Source organism: Rasamsonia byssochlamydoides (genome assembly GCF_041956645.1).
Source record: "Rasamsonia byssochlamydoides strain NRRL 3658 unplaced genomic scaffold VTN77scaffold_38, whole genome shotgun sequence".
Lineage (NCBI taxonomy): Eukaryota > Fungi > Ascomycota > Eurotiomycetes > Eurotiales > Trichocomaceae > Rasamsonia > Rasamsonia byssochlamydoides.
In genome coordinates this window covers 91205-117553 of record NW_027192421.1, presented here as the reverse complement: position 1 = coordinate 117553, position 26349 = coordinate 91205, and the positions used below count along the sequence as shown (strand labels likewise).

General features: G+C 47.9%; 10 protein-coding genes across 10 annotated transcripts; 7 read left to right on the top strand and 3 right to left on the bottom strand.

Annotated features, from left to right (window-relative positions):
• Positions 1 to 721: 721 nt before the first annotated feature.
• Positions 722 to 1168, bottom strand: VTN77DRAFT_5212 (uncharacterized protein; the record flags this gene model as incomplete). The annotated part of the gene is made up of 2 exons (XM_069421357.1): positions 722 to 1099; positions 1157 to 1168. 2 exons carry the CDS (start codon positions 1166 to 1168, stop codon positions 722 to 724), a joined length of 390 nt encoding a protein of 129 aa, XP_069277027.1.
• A 2012-nt stretch (positions 1169 to 3180) lies between these two features.
• Positions 3181 to 4386, top strand: VTN77DRAFT_5211 (uncharacterized protein; the record flags this gene model as incomplete). The annotated part of the gene is made up of 5 exons (XM_069421356.1): positions 3181 to 3253; positions 3309 to 3356; positions 3406 to 3455; positions 3507 to 3705; positions 3773 to 4386. 5 exons carry the CDS (start codon positions 3181 to 3183, stop codon positions 4384 to 4386), a joined length of 984 nt encoding a protein of 327 aa, XP_069277026.1.
• A 617-nt stretch (positions 4387 to 5003) lies between these two features.
• Positions 5004 to 6288, top strand: VTN77DRAFT_5210 (uncharacterized protein; the record flags this gene model as incomplete). The annotated part of the gene is made up of 4 exons (XM_069421355.1): positions 5004 to 5022; positions 5149 to 5789; positions 5862 to 6113; positions 6172 to 6288. 4 exons carry the CDS (start codon positions 5004 to 5006, stop codon positions 6286 to 6288), a joined length of 1029 nt encoding a protein of 342 aa, XP_069277025.1.
• A 172-nt stretch (positions 6289 to 6460) lies between these two features.
• On the bottom strand, positions 6461 to 6787 carry VTN77DRAFT_5209 (uncharacterized protein; the record flags this gene model as incomplete). The annotated part of the gene is made up of 1 exon (XM_069421353.1): positions 6461 to 6787. One exon carries the CDS (start codon positions 6785 to 6787, stop codon positions 6461 to 6463), a length of 327 nt encoding a protein of 108 aa, XP_069277024.1.
• A 368-nt stretch (positions 6788 to 7155) lies between these two features.
• On the top strand, positions 7156 to 8375 carry VTN77DRAFT_5208 (uncharacterized protein; the record flags this gene model as incomplete). Its single annotated transcript, XM_069421352.1, has 4 exons — positions 7156 to 7166; positions 7249 to 7741; positions 7808 to 7876; positions 7944 to 8375. 4 exons carry the CDS (start codon positions 7156 to 7158, stop codon positions 8373 to 8375), a joined length of 1005 nt encoding a protein of 334 aa, XP_069277023.1.
• A 632-nt stretch (positions 8376 to 9007) lies between these two features.
• VTN77DRAFT_5207 (uncharacterized protein) lies at positions 9008 to 10628 on the top strand (the record flags this gene model as incomplete). The annotated part of the gene is made up of 7 exons (XM_069421351.1): positions 9008 to 9095; positions 9204 to 9256; positions 9357 to 9464; positions 9524 to 9633; positions 9729 to 10059; positions 10154 to 10205; positions 10345 to 10628. 7 exons carry the CDS (start codon positions 9008 to 9010, stop codon positions 10626 to 10628), a joined length of 1026 nt encoding a protein of 341 aa, XP_069277022.1.
• Positions 10629 to 13599: 2971 nt separating this feature from the next.
• On the bottom strand, positions 13600 to 14103 carry VTN77DRAFT_5206 (uncharacterized protein; the record flags this gene model as incomplete). Its single annotated transcript, XM_069421350.1, has 1 exon — positions 13600 to 14103. One exon carries the CDS (start codon positions 14101 to 14103, stop codon positions 13600 to 13602), a length of 504 nt encoding a protein of 167 aa, XP_069277021.1.
• Positions 14104 to 14377: 274 nt separating this feature from the next.
• VTN77DRAFT_5205 (uncharacterized protein) lies at positions 14378 to 16009 on the top strand (the record flags this gene model as incomplete). Its single annotated transcript, XM_069421349.1, has 5 exons — positions 14378 to 14720; positions 14778 to 14928; positions 14980 to 15052; positions 15110 to 15234; positions 15295 to 16009. 5 exons carry the CDS (start codon positions 14378 to 14380, stop codon positions 16007 to 16009), a joined length of 1407 nt encoding a protein of 468 aa, XP_069277020.1.
• Positions 16010 to 19508: 3499 nt separating this feature from the next.
• On the top strand, positions 19509 to 20744 carry VTN77DRAFT_5204 (uncharacterized protein; the record flags this gene model as incomplete). The annotated part of the gene is made up of 2 exons (XM_069421348.1): positions 19509 to 19874; positions 20238 to 20744. 2 exons carry the CDS (start codon positions 19509 to 19511, stop codon positions 20742 to 20744), a joined length of 873 nt encoding a protein of 290 aa, XP_069277019.1.
• Positions 20745 to 23137: 2393 nt separating this feature from the next.
• On the top strand, positions 23138 to 24638 carry VTN77DRAFT_5203 (uncharacterized protein; the record flags this gene model as incomplete). The annotated part of the gene is made up of 3 exons (XM_069421347.1): positions 23138 to 23399; positions 23466 to 23627; positions 23695 to 24638. 3 exons carry the CDS (start codon positions 23138 to 23140, stop codon positions 24636 to 24638), a joined length of 1368 nt encoding a protein of 455 aa, XP_069277018.1.
• Between the last annotated feature and the right edge of the window lie 1711 nt (positions 24639 to 26349).

The following is a 26349-nucleotide window of genomic DNA, read 5'->3' as shown; positions in this document are numbered from 1 at the left end:
ATTATTATTATTATTATTATTATTATTATTATTATTATTATTATTATTATTATTATTATTATTATTATTATTATTCTAATTATAGTAGTAGTAGTAGTAGGAAGGAAGACGGCCTACACTCTGTGCTTCACTGACAGAAGAGATATGATAATTATGGTTTTTTTCTCATGAGGCTAATGGCACAGTACCATGGTCTGTCTCATTTAATGTTACGATAAAACTCTCCAGGAACCACGCACGAATGCTTGTACAGTAGATTTTTTTTCTTCCCTTAGCAGATACCATTGACCAGTACCTTTAAATAGACCATTCGTCAATTCATCATATGAAGTAGGTCATGCAGTAAGAAAAAGGGAAATCGGCGACAGTACGATCGGAGTCTGGTTATTTTTCTCTGAAACGGCCTATGATGATGTGATGGTGATGATGTTTGTTAGGTCGACACATTCAAGGTTAAGGAGGAAAAGGTAAGCAAAGAGAGACAGTGAGATGTAGGGTGAAGATACAGACCTCTAGATACTGGATAACGATGTAATGATTTTTGAGACAAAGTCCAGTCCTCCTTCCATATCTGCCTGTCGACGCCGTGAGCAAAGTTTGCAGTGTCTGAATTGAACATGGACGCTCCCAACTGCGAGTGGTCTGAAGAAGGGATCTCTCTTTTTTTTTTGTTCGAAAATGTTGACCATCCTGCGAGAAGACTGGAACACTGATCGACTGATCACTGACGCACAACGCTCCTACGCACAGCCGTCCCCACACACTGCATAATCTCTGCCGCCATATGCTGACGAAGCAACGACCGCTCACACTCAACCAACAGACTCGTCCTCTCAATCAGGATTCCCTGGCGATCAATCCAGGGGACCCTCTCCGACAAGACGGCAATCCATTCTTCGCGGACAGCGGAAAATTCCTGAGTGAAGAGGTGCTGCAGCCGTTCATCGAGGGCGAGGATTTTCTCGCTGATGGATATCAGTGCCTGATTGAGGGAGGCTAGTTCGCGTCTGATGGATGATAGTTCTGCAGATTGGATATCCTCGCGACGGATGATGGAGGGGTTTTCGTTGTGGCAGATGCATGGTTTGTTGTTGCGCACCTATAAGACATCAGACGTCAGCAAGTTGCAATTCCAGTAGAAGAGGTAAACTGAGACCTTCAGTTTCATTCTGGTTTGCCAACTGTGGTCGGGACTCGTCCTGAAGCAAGACTGAGAGATGAAGCGCGTCAATGTTGCGCTGGTGGCTTTTTGGTTGGTGTGGAAGATGCTCTGGGCTGGAATTCACTGCGATCTCTTTTCTTACGCGACTTTGTCAGCAGCTGCTTTCACGTGTTACCTGGATGAATAGGAGATCTACTTCTGTTCAATTCTGCTGGACAAAATTACTGACATTGGAAATAGCTTTTCATAGAGCTGGAATTTACCAACTATCCTTAGATTGTACATACATCCACCTAGATTATACAAATTGGAAATTTCACCTGAACGTACTGTAGACTGGACCAAGCTGGGAGGAGCCGTACCCGTCTAGGAAGTCTGTCTAAATTGGGAAAGAGAACTGGGAACCTTGGAAAGATTTGGGTGCCAACAACACATGAAAAGGCAGAGGGGGAAGGATAGTTTGGAATGTGATTCAACAATCCTCGGTATGGCATTATTGAGGCTTAATATTATCAGTAACGAACCAACGTAGGATATCTCCTGTTTGAACTGCAATTATTAGTGCAGGTGCTCTCCCGTGATAATATATATTACTCTTGATACTCTTGATAAGGGGTTACACTGAATTTATGGATTACAACGCAACATCGACTGAATTTATTCAATGCCAGAATTCCTCCCTGTTTATTCTCTTGCCCATACTACTATGCGGAGTATTCTGACCCAATATCCCTAAAGTTGTTTTATTTATACTTCTGCTGGCGATGATCGCCGATAAGTGGCACGTGCTGATAAGCTAGCTACCTCAGGATCTTCCCCGCAGTGTTACCATCTCGATAGAAAACGCGTTTAGATCCCCCTGAATCTTGTTTTCACCACCATCAAGGCCCAATGATAGCTATCAGAGACAAGAGGGTGATATCAGTCCCAATGAATATGTGTCTACTATTGTGTCTCGCCGAGCCGATGATCGGAGGGAACACGTTCGAACAGCCTCGGTTCCGCATCCCCGGCTTTTCCCGCAACCGGACAGATCCCCGCGAGAAACCGACATCCAATGCAAGAAACGCACTAGGTGTTTGATCATTTGATGTCCTGGGTCCTCTGACTAATAGCTCCGATGAAGTGCTGTGGTCAAGCTTGTGATAATCAGGATGCCCTACGTCAGACCTGCGAGCTAGCTCCTTGCCGCCCGCCCAGGAACGGCAAGACATGTGAAAGTTCAGAGGACTGCACCCTCGTCAGCATCAATGACTGGTCCTGGGGAGTGTCCTGTAGAATCTACAGGAAGTCATGCGTTTCCATTCCGCCAGAGCACCTGGTGGGCGACAGCTCAGCTGGATGGAGCTTTTGCCGGAGCCTCGGGAATTGCTCGCCAGAGCTATTGTGATATGGAAATGTAGCCGGACCGGATAGGAGCGTTTAGGGTTGCAAAAGGTAACAGTTCAGAATAAATTAAAGCTCGCCGATTTCCTCTATTCCAATCTGATGAGCAATTTCTCTCTCATTTTAATATTACTTCTTCTGCTTTTACTGGATTGCGTCTTCGGCGACTGTTGTCGAGCTTCCGCTCGTCCAGACAGCTTTCTCCGCTTCCCCGTCATTGCTTCCTTCTACTTGCCGGCTCTGGGACCCGCCACCTTAACCAAGGTAAAAAAAGAGATTCCATGTGTCTCCAGTTTATGACAAAGGCTGGGGAATCCCCAAGGACAATTAATTAGTGGAATTGACTCACACGCCGGCTCTAGTGACGTCGAATTCTTTAAATCCGGCCCTGTTCCCCTCCGTACCACCCCTGTGGATTTGACACTTTTGTAAAGTACTGCTGCTCATATTCGTGAGATTGCTGGCCAGTGCAATCTGGTGGCATTGGCATTGGCCTTGGTCTCACTACTTCTGCCCTGAAAGGAAGAAGCTTGCGTGTGGTTGGCAGAAAAAGATAATAAATCGATCTGTTGTCTGAGAGTTTTGCATGATTCAGGGAAGTTTAGGTATATAGGGCAGATTCACGCTTCATAATGTCTGCAAAAAGTGCACAAGGTTCCAATGGCAATGGCAAGAAGCCAGCGTCCGCTGCCACCAACTTGATCGGTAAACAGCCCTTCTTTCCACCGGAAATATGCTTTTGATGCTGACCCGACAATAGCTGGTGGTGGTGCTGGCATGATGGAAGCCCTCGTCTGCCATCCATTAGGTATGCGAGTGTAGTCCTCGAAGCTTGTCGATATGCTAATCGGCCCTAGATACCATCAAAGTGCGAATGCAACTGTCGCGAAGAGCAAAGGCACCAGGGGTAAGTAACGCCAAAGCCATTCTCCGCATGATCTTACGCTGATGTCTCCAGGTCAAACCTCGTGGTTTCATATCCACCGGTGTGGAAATCGTGCGAAAGGAAACGGCGTTGGGTCTGTACAAGGGTCTCGGTGCGGTCCTGGGCGGAATCATCCCCAAGATGGCCATCCGCTTCACCTCGTACGAGTATTACAAGCAGCTGCTGGCAGACAAAGAGACCGGGGCGATTTCGCGCAAGTCAACCTTCATTGGTATGAATCATCCATCGTGAGCCCGATTATCATTGTGGAAAACGCTGACACGTGTGTTTGTTCTCAGCTGGTCTTGCGGCTGGTGTCACCGAGGCTGTCGCCGTCGTCAATCCGATGGAAGTTGTCAAGATCCGGTTACAAGCGCAGCATCACAGTCTTACTGATCCGCTCGAGGCCCCCAAATACCGAAGTGCTCCCCATGCTCTGTTCACCGTTATCCGCGAGGAGGGCGTAAGCGCCCTGTACCGTGGTGTCTCCCTGACGGCGTTGCGGCAAGGAACAAACCAAGCCGCCAACTTCACCGCATACACGGAGCTGAAGAAATTCCTCCAGCGGGTGCAGCCCGAGTACAGCAACAAGGAGCTTCCGTCGTACCAGACCACCGTCATCGGCCTGATCTCGGGTGCGATGGGTCCGTTCTCGAACGCGCCCATCGACACGATCAAGACGCGGTTGCAGAGAACGCCTGCTGAGCCAGGCCAAAGTGCCCTGTCGCGGATCACGACCATCGCAAAGGACATGTTCAAGCAGGAGGGCGCACGGGCGTTCTACAAGGGAATCACGCCCCGTGTGATGAGAGTGGCCCCAGGCCAAGCCGTCACCTTCACGGTGTACGAATTCCTCAAAGAGAGGATCGAGAAATCGAACTGGGCTTTTGGGGGAGGGAAATATGAAGAGTGAACAAACCAGAATAAAAAATATATATATAAAATCGTCGCAGATTGTCCCATTTGTTGAATCTTGTTTAGACATGATACCACGAGCATGGTGGTGGCGTCTTGTTGCATTGCAAATGTTTAGTTAGCAGGCACGGGGATCTGAGTCTGTAAATATATATCTCTGTTGCACATAACTATCTATGATGAAAGACCTTTAATGACAGTTCTGCCTGACTCGAAGTAGTGGATGCGCCTGATTCCTGAATTTTTGTACAGAGTAGTTTCAAGGTATCTGCATGTGAGTGCCTTGCCCAATAGAGATACCTGATGCTTAGTCAGAAATTACAAAAATAGTGACAGTAGATAAAAGCACAGCGGGAGCTCGTTTTAAGAGTGTTTATAGAAGAGCTCGTATTAAATTTAATTCTAATTATAAATTTAACTTTATCTGGCGGGGGTGAACCATCTGGTAAGTTTGTAGATTTCCAAGATGGATGGATGCAGCTCCAGCGACGACCGCTGTTTCAGCACTGCGGGGCGCCATCCAGCTGTCTACCTGTCAACACCATCAACAATTCACAACTCAACTTGCACAAACAAACAGTGATATCTTCATCTCCCGCTATATTTAACCTCAAGATGCAGTCCGGAATATCAGGTGAGTTATTGGAAGTTTCTTTACGGATCGCCATAGTCTACAGGGCTATACACCGGGCTCGCTTTACATTCACCCCCGCAACATGACCACCTCTGACTTGTTGTGATCAAAAACAACGCCCACCAGTCTCCCCTGAGCTTCACGATGCTTTCAATGCCTTTACATCGGACCAATCGCTCTTTGCCCTCCCGGTGACCATCACCTCGGAGAGTCTGACACCGCTCTCGGCGATCCCGTTCTCGTCGTCCCCCGATGCCTTCTATTCTTCTCTCCCGCAGCTGTCGTCGGTCCTCCAACCCAAGACCCCCCTCTACCTGATCCTCCGCTATGGATCGTCCCTCATCGCATTGACCTACATCCCGTCCAATGCACCCGTTCGCTCCAAGACCCTCTTCGCATCGACGCGGGCTACGTTGGTGCGGGAACTGGGCAGCGAGAAGTTTGCGTCTAATATCTTCGCCACGGAAGAGGAGGAGGTTGTTGGTGAGGAGGCGTGGAGGGAGCGCGATCTCGATGGCACGGGTAGTGGCAACAGCAAGTTCAAACGTGAGGATCTCATGGATGAGAAGGAGAGAGAGTTGGAGGCAGTGAAACGAGCAGAGGAGGAGGCAAGGAGTGGGACGGCGGGTAGGGATGTTGGCATTGGGGGAACGCTAGGAAGGGTCAGTGGAATCGCGTCGGGCGGCAGCACGACAGTCCAAATGCCCGTGGATGACGAGGCGAGAGAGGCGCTGAGGACGCTACAAGAGGGGGGGATCGTACAGATGGTATGTTTGATCACATCGCCCAAAGGGGAATTATTATTCCTATTCAGCTGCTGACATTTCTGATATGTACAGGCTATCGATGTCCCATCAGAAACCATCAAGCTTGCCAGCGCAGAGTCGAACGTCCCTGCCAGTGCCGTGGCATCCAAGATTTCCGAATCCTCCCCACGATACACCTTCTATCACTACCCGGGATCCGATACGGTCGTCTTCATCTATACATGCCCATCGAACTCATCAATTAAGGAGCGCATGCTGTATGCTAGCACGCGGAGAATTGCTATCGACATTGCAGAGACCGAAGGACTGAACGGTCTCAAGAAAGTGAGTTCCTCCGGAGGTGTAGAAATGTGGACAAGTATTTCTGACATCTCGACTTTAGATTGAAGCATCATCGCCTGACGAAATCACCGAGGCAAGACTGCACGAAGAGATCCATCCTCCGCAGGACGAAGGCCCAAAGAGAGGGTTTGCGAGACCCAAGCGTCCGGGACGGTGAAGTTGGTGGACTTGGGCTTCAACGTCTGCCAACTAGTTGTGGACAGATATCCCGAACCTCATTTCTGTGTTTGGTACATGCGACGGTTTGCAAGTTTAGGCCATTAGCGGTAGTCCCTCAATAGCCCTGCTCTCACACATGAAGCGTGCACGAGAGCAGTTGACAGCGCCAGCTAATGATTTCGAAAACTCTTTTTCTGGTAGAAGAGATCCGTCCTCGAACTTCCTAGGTTGATAATCTTGGGGCATCCATCGCGATCCTTCTCGAGCCGCGTACACTCGAAGCAGTAGAACGCGTCGCTGATGCCCTCGCCACCGCAGACGATGCACTTGTTCTGGTAGTTGCCGAACGAGCACTCGTCGCAGATGCGGACGAGGGTTGTAGGCCGCACGTAGGAGTCGCACACGGGGCACTTGCCGTCACATTTGTCGCAGAGCCGGCCGATTGAGATGCCGGGCTGCTTGCGACACATGACCAGATCGGGGTGATGGCGGGACATGTTTGCTGCGGTGTGCTAATAGACTTGTCGAGGAAGAAGTGTAGCAGAGAATTAGAGAACGTTTATCGAGTTGTAAACTCCTGCTCAAGGACAGCGAAAGACTAAAGTCAGGTTGTCACGATATAAATGAGAATTGATCAGGGAAGAAATTCGATCGAAGGGCTTGGAAAGGTTTCCTCTGGACGCTGGAGTTTGCACCACTAAGCCGCCGTGTGGCCCGTGCGCCACCCGGACAGAGCCTCGAGTCGCGGAGCGTACGGCCACTGCAACGCTTTTTGACTTGATACAGCAGAACTTCATTATTATTTTTCAGTCCCTCTACTGGCTTATTCTCATTTTAATACCGTATTGTTAAGCCAGCTACCGCCATGGCCGAGGGGTAAGTCGACCACTTCTGAACAGACTGCCTTTTGTCCGTTCGCTTTGAGCTGATTTTATGCGCTTACACGAATTGATAACAGATCTCTAGCTTCCGCAGTGGCAGTGCCTGAGCCGGCACCAGAACCAGAACCGTTGCTTGCGTCGCCGGAAGGAGGATTGAAGCGGAGGAAATCATCTGTCTCTGACACTGAGAGCAAACGGCGCCGACTCAGCACTCAGGAGGAACACGACGCAGACGCATCTCCCAGGGATACACGGCAATCACCACCCGCACCTGCGCCTGAGACTTCGACATCGACAGCAGCGCCGGCGGCGACGGAACGGAGGGCAAGCCGACGGGGGGATGGCGCTGCTGAGGAGCGCAAGCGTGGCCAGCGGCTGTTTGGCGCCCTGCTGGGAACACTGTCACAGAGCTCATCTACAGCAGCACAGAAGCGACGCGCGGACATCGAGAAGCGGCAGCAGGCCAAGTTGAGGATGCAGGATGAAGAGTATGGCGAATTCCAGCGGAAGAAACGCGAAGAGCTGATTGCCATGCGGAAGAAGCAACAACGGATCTTGGAAAAGGAGGCGGTGCGTCTGTTGATCATGGGGGAATAACACGGATATGTGGAATTGGACTAACAGGGACTTTTGCAGATGAAAACTCGGCATGCGAATCTCTTGGCTAAGGCGCAATTTCTCAAGACAAAAACGGAGCCAGTGCTGGTATGTTCTTTACCTGCGGGATGCCTGATCTTGTTCGTGACTGACGGATCGGTTGCTTAATCTACAGTACTATAAACCGTGGCTACTGCGACCCGAGGAAGAAGATATAATCCAAGATCAGATCGAGGAAGCAGAGAGGATCATCGCCAAAGAGGAAGCAGAATTCGAGAAACGCTACCCGCCCGAAGAAGAAGAAAAAGACTCCAAAGTAACGTCACAGCAGGGTCTTGACGGCAGTGAAGATACCCGGCCGGCACCAGCCGAGAGTGAATTGAAGGAGGCAAACGGAACAGTCTCCGAGACAGCGGATACGGTGGGTTCTACTGACCAGCACGACCAAGGCGCTGAAGCTCCTAGGACTGATCCTACATCTACTAATGATCATGACAATGCCGGTCCCGTCGACTCTTCCCAGCCAGAGGCTGAGGCTTCCAGAGGACATGAGGACGACGGAGGCGAAGTGATGGAGGAGGACAAAGAGGACACAGTTATTTACTAGTCTGATTTTTCCAGCTTCCACCCTCGGACCTTTCTTCTCTTTGCTCTTGGCTAGCTCTGGCGTTGATTTAGCTGGATGATGACGACCCTGGTCCCTACCTAGGTAGCTACATATGTGGGGGCCAACCGACGGATCACTTGCACTGCGGGACGCCTTCCAGGAAGATTCTTTCCGATGCATTTGTGTACTAATAAAAGCAGATACCTAGTAGTTTGTACTGTATATTGCTGTTGAAATGTTGACAGACTTGTACTGTAGACTCGTAGCACTATAGTTTCTCACGTGATATATACCTCGGATGTTTGCAGGATCTAGATTCTGGCTAACTTGGCATTACGACCTTGTCTCCATAGATCCACCGAAGAAGCTTTCATACGTCTTGCCTATCTGGGTTCATAATTATTAACCCAGGGAGAAGAATTCAAAATAAGACATAAAAGGGTGCCGTTGATTCCATGATTCATTGATTGACCCCTTGAGAAAACCACTTGTATCTGACCTGAATTCGGGTATATATAAAACATCCATCTTCATCATCGCCGATATAGCTGAACAAAGTTCAGCCCCAATACCCCTCATCGCTGTGACTTTTTTTTTATTAATCATCACCAATTGTGTTTGAGTCAGCCATCATGGCTTCTGTCAAAGTCGACAAGATTGACGTCCGCGGCGATTCGCGAATCCAGTACCGCACTGCCCAGGTCAATGGGAGGAGTTATGGTGAGGAAAATATAACAATACTGTCATGCTAGATTATGTACAGGAGTACATGTACTGTACATTCCAATTATATAAATTACCTACTGACATAGTACAATATCCACCTAGGCTACCTCTTTGGTCATCCAGAATCAGGCCAGTATAAGGCGACTATCTTTCTGGTTTGTCTTGTCCTTTCTTTTCTTTTCTGATATGGGACATAGCATTTGTTAATCAATTGAGATTGATCGATCGATTAATCGACTGATTGATTGATATCAGATCCACGGATTCCCCGACCTGTCGATGGGATGGCGGTATCAGATCCCTCTGCTGATCCAGCTGGGTTTCCGTGTCGTTGTGCCGGATTGTTTGGGATATGGGAGGACGGTACGTCATCATTTCCTTTTTGACTGCTCTTTGTTCCTTCTCTGATGGAAGATATGTAGGATGCACCGGACGAATATGAGTCCTACAGCCACAAGCGCTGTGCAGATGATATCAAGGAGCTGGCGACTCAGCTGGGGGAGTTGAGGATTGTCGTTTGCGGACATGATTGGTATATACCATTCATTACCTTCCAGCCCTGCTGTCTGTCACATCATCTTGAGCGTCGTCAGCTGACATGCAGATTGTTTTTTTTTCGGGCCTCAGGGGCGCGGCTCTCACCTACCGCATTGCCCTCTGGCACCCCGACCTGGTCTCGCACGTCATCACCATCTGCGTCCCCTACATGCCGCCCAGCAGGACGTACATCCCCCTCGAAGAGCTCGTCAAGACCCGCATGCCGAACTTCGCCTATCAGCTCCAGTTCAAGAGCGGAGAGCTGGAGAAGGCGATTTCGACGAGGGACGAGATTCGGCAGTTCCTCATCGCTCTGTACGGGGGCAGGACCGACGACGGCAGGGCCGGATTCAATGTCTCGCAGGGTGTGCTGCTCGAGAACTTGAAGGAGTTGAAGCCTTCGAGGTTGTTGAGTATGGAGGTATGGATCATCAATCAGTCGTGACTTGGCCAATTTCTCCCAATGTACGGCTCTTTAGGTGGAGTCTGGGAAACTGACACTGTTTTCTGCCCAGGAAATCGATTACTACGCCGATGAATTCGCCCGCCATGGTATCCATGGACCTCGTAAGTCTCCTCCCCTTCTCTCGATGCACGATATGCACGATATGCACCTTTTGTGAACTACATTCCATTCATTTCTCAACGACATATGTACACTCTCCTCTCCTGTCTAAAGACACCCACCTGACAATTTATTTCGCAGTAAACTGGTACCGCACCCGTGAAATCAACCACACCGACGAACTCGCCCTCGTCGACAACCCAACCATCCCCGTCCCGCTCCTCTTCATCCAGGCCCTCCGCGACGCTGCTCTCCCGCCACACCTCGGCCAGGGAATGGCAGCCTTCATTCCGCAGCTCACCGTCGAGCAGGTGAACACGTCGCACTGGGCGCTGTGGGAGGATCCGCGGGGCGTGAATGAGATTTTGGCTCGGTGGCTGGGGCAATTCTTCCCTGTGGAGGGGGGAGAGGAGAGTAAGCTGTAACGTACTGTACCTAAGTGTCAACCAGAAAAAGATCCAACAGCTAAAAGGGGTAGTTGTCATAGCACATCCTCTTTTTGGCTGAGTGGAAGATTTCTGGCACTAAGATACCCCCCAAGTCGTCTAGGTCTTTTTTTCCAGCGGTTAGGTTGCTAGCTACGTAGGCATGATATGAAATGCTGGGTATATGACTTTGTTTCTATTGGAGAAATTGCTCAATTTTCTTACGATTTTCTTGACCGAACAAGACAATATATATAACCTTGGCTTGTGACGGCTCTGATGCAGGCGATTTCCCACCTGAAGGCGAATGGTATCCGTTTGAAGATGATGATCAAGAAGCAGAAATGGAATGAGTTTGTCCGTACTGAAAGCCAGCTCTCCGGTCGTCCACTTTCTGAATTGGTGAAACCGTCAGGAAATCCACGTGCTCCGCTATCTAGCAACAATTCGACACTATCCAATGTTCATTCAAAACAGATCGCAAGCAATTCAGAGAAACAGGCGATTTACTTTAACGAATCCATGTCTTCGTCTTGTCTTCAAGAGACCCTTCCCTCCAGGTGAACTTAAAAGTCAAAGTGGTGGATCATATAGAACGCGAGAGTCTTTGTCGATGTTCACTTAGGCGAGCTGGCTTTCAGTAACGGAGACAAACTCATTCAATTTTTTTGCTTCTAGATCATCATCTTCAAACGGATACCATTCGCCTTCAGGGGGGAACTGGGATGGTGCCGTCCTCGAGGTCAGAGCAAGGTTAATGGAGGGAGGTGATTGAGGGAAGATGTTGTCGTAGTCTTAGTCTCTGTTGGCGTCTTCGATTATAGGTATATACCTGCCAGCCCCAGTATTGACTTATGAAAAAAAAAGAGAGAGAGGCAACGCTGGAACCATACTATTAATCAACATCAGATAGGTATTTTCCATGTGAAAAGAAAGGAAAAAAAAAAGCCTAGAGATACTATACAGCGCTGACATGTCACCAAATCTCCTCAGATCAGATCCAGCCTTTTTGGAAAACCACCCTTTTTGGAAAGTTATCACGTCCCGTGTATGTACCTAATCTAACATCATAGAGGTGTCTGCAGAGCCGAACCTGATGAAACGAATGAACAAAGAAAGCAAGGAAGGACAAAATAGGACGTGAGAAACAAGGTCAGTCACTGAGATACGTCACTGAGATCCTTCACTGAGTTGGGCGAACGGCCGGCAAATACCGATGAGAAAACTTTCTACAAAACCGATCTATCATCGAGTGCTGCCGTGGGGGTGACTCCTGTACAGTTTTAGATAGAAGCCTGGGCGGTTAACTTGAATTGAAGCAGCAAACAGAGCCCCAGCTACAGTGCAAAGAGACAAAATAATAAACAGAAAGGCTCCATCCAGCTTAAAATTCAACTTTATTGGTAGGTAGCATAGTACGTACATACTGTACATTAGTATAGAAATGAGACGGTCGATCTGCTCGTGATATCTCAGACAAGTTGTGCTATTTCCGTATGTGTATCCTAAGGAATGACGGTCCAGTCTGGACAAATCGGTGGAGATTCGAGAGTGGCGTGTATCCATAACGTCCTCCTCTCGCCGATTGATTCGATTAGAACAAGAACATGGCTTGAAGGATGCTGATGGATGTCTCTGGAGCTTTCCAGGTCGTGAACGCCTCAGCCCAAACCAATCAGAAAGTCGGTTGTTAGACCAAAAATTTGCCGATTGGGTCCAGTAGAACGTCGGGTGGCGCCGATAGAAAAAGATTTTGTTTGCAATATTTGCATCGTTTGACTGTTTGAAAACAGAGTGAATGATCTCGCTTAGCACCAGCGTGACTTACACCGGTCTTGGCACGGTCTATATAAACCCCCAACTCCCCGCTGCTCTTTTGCTTCTTTTCTTTCTTTCTCTCCCCATCCCGGTGCAGGGGCGAGACGCTTATCAGTGAGGGTACGCCCGAGATAGCGTTTTTGCTAGTTGAAAACTACCTAGTTTGACCGCTCCAAGTGATTTTCGAGTCACTTGGGAATTTTTGATCACTATACCCTTTCTTCCAACTCCCATGGACTTGGTCGAGTTGGGCTTGTCGCTTCGGCGGCAGATGTCGTGATACGCGCTCTGACTGGGCTGTGTGTCATGGCAGGAGAGGATTCTTCTTTTCACTACTGTTTTTGTCATCCTTGTGGTGGCCTGTAGAGAAGAGAAATCCTCTACTCTGCCTCGTACCCAGAGTTTGTCGTTATCGTAGATTTTTTAAGGTTTAGGTGCCGTCTTGCTCCCGTTGTGTGTTGGCCTATCATTCAGGATTTGCAAATGTTTTCAATGTATCTAATCGTAAGGGGAGTAGTCATGAGCTTGCACTCCTTACATACCTCTGTGTACTCCATAGTTAGCATCCCTGGAGATTCTCGTACTGCGCCTAACGTGATCGAGGTGGAGGCCGGATGAAGCATCACGCTTTACGATGGTGGCAAGCCTGATTGCTGGTCGCAAAATAACTATCTAGAAACGTTTTGACTACTTGATCCCAGTCCTAGTCCTTGTAGAAACTGAACGGCATGGTTGTACAACTCTTGATCAGTCGAGATTGTGAGGCTTCATCGGGCCTTTTTTTCGCCTGAGTCACGATCGACACGCGACTTCGCGATGGTGGCGAGTCTGGCTTCTGGATAGAAAACAACCATCTAGGAGTATTTCATCGACTTGATTACAGTCCTAATAATAGCTGAAGAGAAATATGGCTTGCACTACGTTGAATGAGGAGAGTTTTTTCCTGCGTCTAATTTGATCCAGCCTGAAGTCTCGAGCATCACGCGTGACGGTGACAAGCCCAGCTTCCGGTCGCAAAAAACGAGACTCGAGACTGGCACTTCTTACTCACAGCATAGCTGGACGCGAAGCTTCCTGTGGACTCTTACTGGACTTTGGGGATGACGCCACTTGCAGATGCCTATTAGGCCGCTACTCATACGAGGGGATCTCATCACGACTGCCTAGCAAGGAAACAGTTTCCGACCTGATATCGTCCTTCCAGTCCTTCCAGCTTACTGCTATTACTGCTACTAGGACAGCGATGTAAGGCTACTGTCAATTCTACTAGGATAGTTGGATGAAGGTGCCGCTTGGGCGATTCCAGAGATGTCATACCAGCTGCCAGCCGTATAACTGGACAACCGGGATCTCTCTGGTACCCCGATTTGCAAGCGGACAAAAATATCTCGAATCTCATATCACCCAGCGAACAATAACAAATCTTCTGTCCGACGTGTAAGAAATGGCGAGCGTTGGGAATCTGTATTCCCTCCACCGAACGTTCCAACAAAAAAGAATTTTCTTCGATCGCATACGTAACAACGGCAAAGTTCAGTTGTATCGTCTCGTTTGTATTTGTTTGTCTATGACACTGAATCGATGAAGCAGCTGAAGCTATCGACATCGAGCAGCGGTATCCGTAACCAGAGTAAGCTCCCATCGTGCGCTTCGTCATCTTCTGGCTTTGTGTGTCGAGGCCGAGAGAATGCAATGCGGTACGTTTGGAAGCAAGGCTGCTCGATGTAAGAGTGAAAGTCGTGGTACGCCTGCGCAGATCACCTGATCATGTACGTGCCTTGTAGCCTCAGGCTTCAATTTTAGATCTACGTCACGTGACTAATGCTCGCACGTGTTCCTTTGAAGGTAGCAAGATAGGTTCTCGAACTCTATTCAAAACAACGTCATTGTTTTCTTCTCTTGAAAATCCGAGGAAGAAGGCAGGGTCTTCTATGTTGAGGCATGTCCGGATAATTGCAATTTTTTTGGTTTGTTTAACGCAATTTCCAGGGGTACATCCACTTGTACTGTGCTCGACAGTTTCACAGCCAATAAACATTGGACTTCATCTGTTATCAAGTGTTGGCTCCTATTGCCTGGAAACAATGACTGCAGACAAGGAATTCGACTTGATACTTCTGGGTCCCACTGGATATACAGGGAAACTGACTGCTGAACACATCGTTCAACATTTCCCAACGAACTTGAAATGGGCTCTTGCGGGTCGATCTGCCACGAAGGTACAAGCCGTGGCAGCGGAACTCAAGAATTTAAATCCCGATCGGGCTGAACCCGGTGAATAGCGATCTTAACTGGGGACATTTTTTCCTCGAAGACTGACAATGTTGGCAGATCAGATCATCACTGAGCGGTTTAACAGCGAAGTGATGGATTCTCTTGTCCGGCGGACTCGTGTCATTATAAACTGCGTCGGACCGTTCCATCTGTATTCCACTCCAGTCGTCGAAGCCTGTGCGAAAAGTGGAACTCACTATGTTGATGTGTGGGTACTCGTAGAGTCCCTTCATTTTTGTGCTGTGCTGACCTCTTCCAGGACCGGAGAGACGCCATGGATCAAACAGATCATCGAAAAATATCATGAAACCGCCAAATCGAATGGAGCAGTTGTAGGCACTCCTGTCGCTGTAAACATGTGGACATTGTGTCATTGATTTCTATCTCAGATTATCCCATCGGCTGGATTTGAAAGTGCTCCGCCGGATATTTTGGCCTGGGCACTGATCAACTTCGTTCGTACGAAGCTGTCGGCCGATCCAGTGGAGGTTGTTGGCGCGATTTACGACATAAAGTATGAGAATGAAAAACATGAAGCGTATGATATGTTGTGGATTCTAACTCGACTTTGCAGGGCTGCCGGACCAAGTGGAGGAACGCTGAACACGATCCTAACTATCATTGAGACACTCAAGCTCTCCGACCTGGCTAAATTTGCGGATCCCTATGCGCTGGCCGCCTCCCCTCCTCCTCCCACCAGAGTCGCTCCGAAGAAGTCTCTTGCGGAGCTGATCTTGGGCTTGCGCTCCGTTCCTGATTTGGGAACACTAACCACGTCGCCCAGCGGCCACAACGATGAGACGATCGTAAACCGGAGCAGCACCTTGCTGCCTGACTTCTACGGGCCCAAATTCTCCTACCGTCACTTCCTCCATGTGCGAAACGCCTTCATCGGCGTTGCGTTCCACTATGCCTTTATCATTGGAATTGCTCTGCTTCTTCTGCCGCCGGTCCGCTGGATCGTGCGGAGATTTGTCTACGCACCGGGCCAGGGCCCGTCAAGGGAAGAGTCTCGCAACGACATGGCTGAGCTCCGTACCGTTGTGACGGCCGTTCAGGAGGGCGAGGGAAGACCCAAGCGTGCTGTGGGCAGTCTTTCTTACCAGGGCGGCATGTACCAGCTGGCGGGCGTGACGGTGAGCGAGGCCGCGAGGGTGATCTTGGAACACGAAGACGAAGTCAGACAGGTCTCCGGCGGGGGGATCGTGACCACAGCGACTCTGGGACAGTATTACGTTGATCGATTGGAAAAGGCTGGGCTTCGAATCCAGACCAAGCTTCTCGACTAAACTCCAGTCAGTTTTCCCAGATAAGTCTGATGCTTTATCGGATTCTGTCGTGAGAAATGGCTTCATATCTAATAGTCTTGTTTGAGCAGATAAATCTCCAATTTAACATAACATGATGTTTGGCTGTACTCATTTCGTTAAATTCTTCTCCACTAGGCAGGCTGCAAGAAATTGAGCAATTTCTTCCCGAGACCACTCCACCTCCCAGGCTTGGTCCCTCGAGGCCTGCCGTAAATGCTATCTGGCAGCTCACAGGTAGAAGGCCTGGTCCTATTAAAAACCTCCAATACTATGAAAACTCTCTGAAGGGAAAACCAGTACCTGTAGGGAATAAGGGTACCGATGCAAACACACTACTCATCTCACTCTCCCTCTGTGGCTGGTGCTTCCTTTCCTTCATCCTTGTGGAGTAGATGTCCCAATGGTGATCTATTGCTGCGAAGGCATATTTCTTCTGTGGTTGTGTAGATTCATGTATGTAGCAGAGGTTTCTATTGTGAGGGGTCTGGCTCCCTACGTCATGAGCCAGTGTGCTCATTCACTTACCATAAGTATTCACTTACTACAAGTATAGATTTCTCATAACCATGCATGTTGGCTGGCCAGTTCTTGCAAGGACTAGCCATCCTAACAAGTGAATCATCATGTAGTGAATCATTAGGGCATGTAGTGAATCACTGGGTTGGCATCTTCCATGAATCCTTCACTCCTGTAGAGGGATGCATGGCTCACGACTATATAAAGCCCCCCATGCTCCCCTGCAGAAGCTTTCTTTCTTCCTTCCTACAACAAACCACACATTCAATTAGTCCCTCTTTGTGCCTGCCCCTTTAGCTCTTTGAGCTCCAAGCCCAAGCCAGCTTCCAGAGCCTCCATGAGCTCAAACTCAGCCAGCTTAATAGACATTGATGGAGCTCTCTTCTATCCAAAAAGAGACTCAAACATTATCATCAGACATGCTCTACATGTACTCAAGGGGGAATGTGAAGAGAAGAAATCCCTTCCTTTTGATCTATTGTATGAGGGTGTCAACGAACACCCAGAATACAATATTGACAAGAACCACATTCTGCCGGTTTTTGATGACCATCTTCAGTGAAGAAAGTTAGCAAGGATCAAGATCGCAAACCACTATCTTAGTGATACTTGATGATCAAGGATATAGTGATCAAGGCTAGTAGCATTTCCTCTAATCCAAGTCCAGGATCATAGTAGCATGTCAGATTAACCACGGCACAAGAACCCTCAATTTATTCCCCTTTTCTTCTTCATTCAACACCCATACCCCTGCAATCTTGTTCTGCGGGCACGTATCTTCTGGAAAAATAGAAACTGTCGATAATTGATATCGACAGATCTGCTCTGCGCTGATAAAGCCAGGAATCGGGGGAGGGGGGAGACCTCGGTCAGCGAATTTCTAATTGTAATGACTTCCACTAGGAGTCTAGTGTTAGTTAAAATTGATCATTTTCATTTGCGCCGACAGCCATCTTCGCCCAGAGATAACAGAGCCTGAATGACCTCGCAACATCCGACATCTTCATACCATAGCCAGTACCCAACTTGAGGGGAGAGCAGTTTTTCCTCCATACATTCCCAATTATTCACAGTGAACTTTTGCTTCTTGCTGCACAGTTGTTCAATTCGCCCCTTATCTGGCTTCCAAATGTTGAAGTTCCAGCGAGTAAGAAAGATTCGAGCTCATTCTGCATATGACCGAACAATTGCGGTGGTGAGCCATCGACGGCTGTTGGGAACTGTTTGTCAGGATTTTCATAGAGCCAGTCGACAGTTTCATAGACTAAGGGGAAGCATTCCAACGTTGTGGAAACTGTTGTACCTCGGTTAGGTCTCGCCCACTTGTCGGATTGCATGCAGTCGGACTAAGCTCCATGGCTTCGTCAGTCTAGAGGTTAAAGGCGGGGCAGCGCAGCTCTGGGTTATGCATAAACTGACCTGCCTCCCGCTACCCTGCTTGGTAAGGGCAGCGACTCACGATCTCCTGGAAGTGGTTAAAAAAGACATCAAGGTCTGGTCGCTAGAGTTCCGTGAGTACACCGCCACGCACGTTTGAGGGCCAGTTCCAATGTGGAGTTATAAAGGGTTGACGCATTCTCGTCTTGAGTGTTAGGATGAATTTCGCCGGTAGAAATAAGAGGAGGAAGGACCCTTGAATTCAGCGGCAAACTCGAATTTGGAAGTTGCAGTTTGCAAACACGTGCACTGTCTCGCGGAGTCCCTGCCTCATGTGCTTTCTTATCAGAGACAGTCCGCGAAGGAACTTGGAACGAAATTGTCCGTGCTGAAAAAGAGGCATGGAAATGCTGCCGATCCATAATCTGCTTAGTTTTGCTGTATATGCGCAGTACGCTATGTAGGTATGTAATTTCCTACGTATGTAGTTGACTCTTTGATTTACCTTCATAAGCAACAAGCCTTCAGGTCTCGCTTCGCTCGACTGGTTTGAAGAAAAAAAAATACCTGTTCTATGCCTGGGACTCTTTCTTGGCCCCAAGGCCTACCTATATAGTCATACAAGTAGTTTTTATGGCTTACTTCTGAGGTGGGCTCCCTAGTCATATTCCTTGCAATATTCCCTTACCGTATTTCTTGTCTTAGGTACCTGGTATTTATTACCTACTTTCAAGGCGGGCTCCGTGCTCATATTTCTTATGATATTTTCTCTTTACCATCTTCTTCCATTAGGTACCTATTATTTAACTACTTTCCAGGCGGGCTCCCTACCTATATTCTTTATAATATTCTCTTCACCAAATGTGGTAGTTGGACAGGGTTTTTGAGGTCACGTGATATCAATGTCCTACTTGAGGATCCGACCCCCTTCGTGACTCTCTTTGTGGATGCAATCATTACAGGAAATCTTAGAGGAAGAAAAGCAATTTTCTGAAAGAAAACTTGAGTTCAGTGATGGATTTGGACATGATAATCAAGGCAGTGAAGGAATACAGCTAGTGACAGAGCTATCCTTTGTGCCTAATCCGTTGTTTTCACCATATAGATCCCTTTCTGGAAGGGCCAGCTACTATAAATTCATTCAATCCCTGCCTTTCTGTCACCTGACACCAATTTGAGTCACCACAGACTGTCACTGAGGAGGTTCTCATAGGTCAAAGCCGGTATTCTTCACTATGAGCTGCTATCCATTGGCCTGAGCTGTGCCGCTCCTTTGTTCCTGGAAGGTATCATTCACAGCATGCTGTTACCAGGATACATTTCAAGCAGTTGATTCTGCTTTACTCGAAGTGAATGCTGTCTACCTAGTAGGCCAACGCGTCTATAAATACCCCCCTTCTGCCCCTGCTCAATCTTCCAACTGATTCCTCATCTAACTCTCTCTCCCTCCCCAAACCTCTAAAGTAGTCAACTGATTCCTATCTTACTTCACAACCATCCTAGTCCTCTTTTACCATGTGTCCTCATTGTCCTTTACCACTGACCTTAACCTTTCTTAACTCACACTGAGGAGCATCCTGCTGAGATGCCTCCTGGCTCCGTCAACATTCCGACCGCCGGCTTAGCCGAAGCGGAAGAGCAGGAGGAAACTCGGAAAACTCTTGTTCAAGTGTCTCCAACGAAGCATAGCGGCTGGATAGGTGATCCATTTGTAGCACAATTGAAGACACCTGACAACGAACATGTGCCGGCGGGCGTTGCCTTCAATACCGACTCTAAACGCACCGGACTCATTCTCAAAGTCGAAATCGATGGAGCTCCAGTAGCTCCGAAATTGAAGTTTGTCGTTACCGTCCGTGATCCTCAGAAAGCTGCTGAGCCCGAGGAATCTGCTAAGCGCATGAAATACACGAAGCCCGAAGATATTCTCACGAGGCAGTTCTGGAGTTCAGTATCCTCAACAAGGACGAATTTTCCATGCTGGAGTGGAGCAAACGTGGACCCAGAATAATTTTTCCGCCAACGAGACTACCGACAAGTATTTTTTTCGTCGACATATCGTTCAGGTCCAGCTGCGGTGTGACTCACCGGCTAAACTGTGACCCAAGTGCCTTTACTGGGAGTCCAAAGAAGGCTGATGCAATCAAGCTCTACAGATACATGCTGAGCTTAGCATCTCCCAAAGAACCTCATTGCGTCAGCTTTCGCATCCATCTCTGTGCAGAGAGGGCAGCAAATTGGAAATCCGACAAGCTGCACAAACTCTTGTGCTATTACAGGGATCATTCCTTGAAGCTGCCCTGGTATCTTACAGGAGCCGGGCAAAAAGATCTCGTCGCTGTTTGGCCAGTTGCGCGATCGCAGTGAGGTTGAGAAGGATTGGAATGGCATTGTCCGAATCCCAGCCGAGAATTACTTTCACGACACGGAGGAAGCGTTGACGAAACTCGTTTACGGTTCTCATCTCGAGCACTTGTACTCGCAGATTCATCAAAAGCGTCTCAAGAACACCGAACACAGTGTCACGTTCATCGATGTCGATGGAAAGCAGACATTGGTTGCGGCAGTGTCATTTGGAAAACAGCTCGACAATAGCTCCACTCCGCCTGAACCAAAAAGAGGCAGATGGAGACTGCAAAAGCAGTCACAAATCCAGACACATCAAGACTCAGCTACTCTCTCAAGACAGCGTAGGCTGCTGCTCGTCGCACTTCGAGTCTGTCTTCAAAAGCCTGTTTCCTGCTCAACATCAAAGACCGCCTGGCAGTCTGTTAACACCTTTCACTGTTTCCGACCTTCCATATTGGTTGTCTTTGATTAAAAAACCATGGCCAATTCAGACTAGACACAAAAGACAGCAACAAGGTCATCTGTGGTACAATATGCAAAGTCGATCGAGACATAATTTTTCTGGGATGAGAATCTCTGGAGAATCTGGGGAAAAATTGAAGTCATGACTGATGAATCGATTCCAGTATGTACTGCACATCCGCTCACTCTCCGAATTGGAGTGATTCTGGGACTAAAGAGCCCGATTGAAAGTTGGATGTCTTGTTACCACGATCAAGACTTCAAAAAGGGGAGGCGGGTCTTTATGGTCGTGATCCAAGAAAGATTAAATCAGGGCAATGTGAAGGCAGCTAGTTGACAGCCTCATGCACTATGTCTATCGATTGCATCCATACCCGAAAAGTTCGATAATGATCATTACAACTTATCAGCCAGGGCAATGCAAAGGCAGTTGACGGCCTCATCTATCGAGCACATCTACATCTGAAAAGGTCGATAATGATCATCACAAATTTTACCTGTGATGAATCCAAGTTTTACCACTTACAGTTCTCCAATTCAATCAGGGTAATGTGAAGGTTCTTGATGCATTACGTCTATCAAGAGCATCTATACTGAAAAATTTCGATAATGATCATTAATTGGGTCGTTGGAAGGAACTCTGAGCTTGGCTATGTTCAAGACAATCGTCGTGCGAATGTTGCCTTGTCGAGCGTATTCCTGTACGATCGTTCTTTTCAACAATGATCTCGAGACTGCCACCAAGCGGAGGCGCATACCTGAGGTCCTAGATCATTGAGATCACTTGGTCAGGTAAGATCTCCCCTCTTCTGCCCCTGCTCAGTCTTCCAACTGCTTCCTCATTCCTTCAACTCTTTCTTCCTCCCCCAACCTCATCATAACTGACCTTGTTCTCTCAATTCTCATAGACCCTCTAAACCAACCGACCGATCCAGATCTTACTTCGCAACCACCCTAGTCCTCTTTCACCACGGGTCCTGATTGTCCTTTACCACCGACCATAACCTTTCTTTACCTCCATTCGGGTCTTCTTTTACTCACACTGAAGAACATCCTACTGAGATGTCTCTTCGTTCTGTCAATTTTCCGATCGCCGGCTTATCCGAAGCAGAAGAGCAGGAGAAAAATGGGAACATCCTTGTTGAAGTGTTTCCGGTAAAAAAAAGCGGCTGGATAGGCATGGAAGGTCTAGTCCTTAATTTCTCGATCCAATCGTCCACTAGAAGGAACGACGTGGAAATAAAGATGATGGGGAGAGGTTGAATATCGACATCTGGCCTAAATTCCGGATATAGTCGTCCTGTATAGAGTTCCTGTTGCACATCTTTAGTGATAGCAAGTCGAACGGTGTCCCTACGGGACTTTCCTTTCTGGGCAGTAATATAAGGCACCTATAAGGCAGCTAGTCAGCACCCGCGATGTTGATTAGTAAGCATACCACGCCCAGTTCATGCAATCTGTCCATCCTATGAGCAAGAGATATACTCGTATACATTTGCAAGGAATATGGCAAGGAATATGGCAATAAATATGGTACATTGGATCAATATGGCAATAAAAAGAACTCCCGATGGTCCCGCATAAAGCCGTTATTTCCCCTAAGATAACAATATTCTAATAATAATACCCTAGGAGGGCTGGTCCAGACCGCGCAGGCCACGGGGCGCGCTAAGCCAAACGAGCACTAGGCCGGCGTGACAGATGGATTTACCTAATGTCACGTGTGGCTGATAACTGACTAACGACGAAACTATCATCCCCAGCTCCACGCAAAGCCCCCCGTTCGTGCTCCAATCCATCCTTCCATTCAGGCCCCCTTTCTTTTTTCTTCTTGTCTTCCTTCTTTTTGTCCCTCACTCGTTCTTCTGCTTTCTCTGTATTATTACGGGCTTGACTCTGGAAATCCGTCCTGTCTATCCCCCTGAACGGCCTTGCTCTGACCTGCCTTCCTACCGAGAGATCGACCCGCTGACAAGCGCCCCTCTCTGTGTCCCTCAAGCCTTACGTCGGTCCCGGTCGACATTCCTCCTTGGTCCCAGCCACGCCGCCATCTGGCTGTTACAGAGCGCATGTTCAACTACCGTGGCATTCCCAGTCGTCGATGATATAGTTCGGGGTCCCTCGAGGCCCGCTTCCGCTTCCGCTTTCCGTCGCGCCGATTCAAATCCCAGCGATCCGTGGGTGGCATTACACTGGTTCCGATTTATGCGGCGCCCTGTTCTTTAACGGCGACTTACGAACAAGTTACTCCGACTCGTTGTGGGTATATTGATCTGGGAGATTCGATCCGGGCTAGGAGGACGTTTCTGCAGGGTTCGGACTGGTCCATCCTTCGATTGACAGGGTGAAACGGGTAAAGCGTGAAAATAAACGGTTTCAGGAGGCTTTCGTCCACCATTCAAGATGTCGTTCCCAACGCAATATCACGAAGACTCGGATGCGGATGACGAGTATGAGCGAAGTGTGGCGTCGCCTCAACTCCCCACCGATTCGGAGATCTCACCGACGGATTCGGAGTCCTTATCCGCTGAGCACACGCCTACAACGTATGGAAATTCGGGGGAGGATCACTCCCCTCGAACCATCATTACCGAATGGACCGCAGAGGAGTGTGCGGACTTTGTGGCCGGCCTGGGCCTCCGTCAATACCGCAACGCGTTTCTAGGTTTGTCATCACCTGTTGCTACCTGCCCTGCTGCTTGCTGGTTGATCTGTCACTAATACCATACAGAGAACGAAATCGTGGGAGAAGCGCTTGTGGCGTTGAAACATGACGAACTGAAGGAGATGGGCATCACTAGTGTTGGGCACCGCTTGACGATCCTCAAGAGCGTCTATGAAACCAAAGTCAAACAGGACGTTCCCATTGACCCTGATCACTACATCCCTCTGTGTATGTGCCCCACGACTTCCACTCGCGCATCCTTCTTGTCGGAGCCGTGCTAATTGATGACGTGCAGCTGCGGATCAAAGCCTCCACGAGACTGCGACCCAGGAAGACATTGCTCGCATCATACAATCAATACGATCCCGAGATGAACGACTGATGGCTGTCGAGGCGGAGCTGCGCAAAATCACCGAAGACTATCGGCGATTACGAGAAGAACTGCTACCCATCTTTAAGATGGCGAAGGACCGGTCCCAACCGCTTCCAGGTCAACCAACGGATCCTGATGTCACGTCTCCTGGCACGACCTCGGGTCTGGGGAGGACCCTCTCGCGACGAGTCTACAACGGAGGCACGACTCCGAAGAACAATTCCCCGACCCATATCCCTCATAACGATGGCGCCAATCTGGATCCCTCGGCGGCTGCCACGGCAGCTTCTACGCATCTCACTGCGTCGATGAATGGGGGAGGCCAGCTGTCACCCGGCATCCCGTCGCCCACATCCCCCGGTAATTTCTCCCAGCAGACACTCGCATCACGCTCATACAGAGAAGGAAAATCTTCGAAAAGTCACGATCATGCCGACGACGCCCCACAATCGAATCCTCCTCAATCCGGTCGGACAGATAGTTCCCGATCTGAGACGAGAGGAGGTGGTGAGTCATCTGCACCTAGTGTCGAGATCTTCAAATCGTTCCGGGTGTCTATGGATGATCCATGTCACAAAGTTCTCCCTGCTGCGTTGAAGAAATACAACATCAATGCGGACTGGCGACAGTATGCGCTCTATATTGTCTATGGCGATCAAGAACGATGCCTGGGGTTGGATGAACGACCTTTGATTCTGTTCAAGCAGCTCGACAAAGAGGGTCGGAAACCCATGTTCATGCTCCGCAAGCACGCACAGCCCATCGACGGTTCCACCCCATATCCGGGAGGATCCGGTGGATCGGCTCCCAACAGTGCGGGATTCGACAAGTCAACGCAGGTTCAAGTACCGGGTGGAGTTCTATGAGAGGAAGTTAATCTGGCCGATTTTCCCAGTTCGAATGTTCCCTTTTTATATTTTCGTTTCTCCCTGTCACCTATCTTTTAACGTTAAGTTGTGGGGTCACGATACTTTTCATTTCATTATCATGAATGGGTGATTTTGATTTCTCTCTTGTCTTGTCTTGCAGCATGGGCACGCGGGAATTTTTAAAAAGGCGACTTCAAAAGGCGACTTTCAAAAATGGGGCCAAGCTTTCTCTTTTTTTTTTCAGTCCATTTTGTTTTTCTCTTCTTGTTTTCTTTGTTTCTTACTACTAGTGTGGCGTTTATTCGAAATTCAATTTTGATATCTTTTGTCTATGTTTTACTTGCTTTAGCCGGTCTCGTCTTCATATGAGCATGTCGATTTCGATTTTCGCCAGCATTCCATCTATCTCCTCTTTTTTATATTTTTCTCTTTTTTTAATTTTCTTTCAGTGATCGATACCGATGCCCCTCTAGCATGTTCTTCCTCTTTCTATTTGTTTCTTTTTTTCTTTATTTCTTCCCTGGTAATGAATAACAGGTGCTTTCTGTTTCTTTTTCTCTTGCATCTCTTCTGTCACTCAGCAGGCTTTTGTTTTTTTTTTCTTGGGAATTTGAGTTGACATATATTGCTTAACATACATACGTACGTACGTACTGCTACATATATGGCCAGGCCTGCGTGTAGGAATTGAATTGGAATTGAATATTGACTGAATTCAGATTCCCTTCCCGGATGGCCCATAATTTCCTTTTTTCTTTTTTTCAGATTAAGTACCTATCAATCAATCAATCAATCAATCAATCAATCAATCAATCAATCAATCAGGTAAGTACGTCGGATTTATGTACTTGCCTCATATCATACATCTCATCTCAACGCTTAGCAGTCCTAGCTAGTCTTCCTGAGGCTAGTACGGAGTAGGTGGTCGTTAGTTAAAACTTAGCGATCTCTCCCACCCATGAACTTCAACCAAGCAAATAAATACAGTCAAAAGTGAAGTGAAGAAGAGAGATGGGAAAAAAAAAAACTGATCATCAGGCTACTATTATTTTTTTTCTGGGTAGGCTTAACAAAATCAGTGCTGTTTTCTCATCTTCTTGATCATCAAAAGTTTTTTTTCTTTTCCCCTTAATCACCATCGTTACGGTTCCTTCATGGAAATACAAAAAATACTAGTACTTACCAGGAGATCCAGTTCTAATCAAAATCAAAAGTTGTAAAATTCAATCGTTTCGTTTTATAGTCCTTCGTCGACGGATCCCCCCCTTATGAAGCTTTTAGGCATCAATCAATCAATCAGTCAGTCGTGTCTCATCATACACATCGTAGAACGAACAAAAAAGAGAAAGGGAAAAAAAAAAGGACACGGCAACTAAGTACAGTACCTTGGTATTGGTATTTACTATCCTATCTGTATACACATCTGATAGCTAGGTAGGTAGGTAGTAGCAAGGAAGCAAAAACAACAAGACATAAAAACACACACACACACACACACACACACCAACACAATCGCTGTGAGGTAGAAGAACCAGCGCAGCGAGGTATCTCAATCATCACACACATAAGCTAAAAGCTAAGCAAGCAAGCTAAGCCAAACCCGTAAGATAAAAAAAAACAGGAATAATCATAATCATAGCAGAGGCAAGCGAAATGAATAAATACAATGAATACAATTTCTCGTAATTCATTCATCATTCATCGTTCA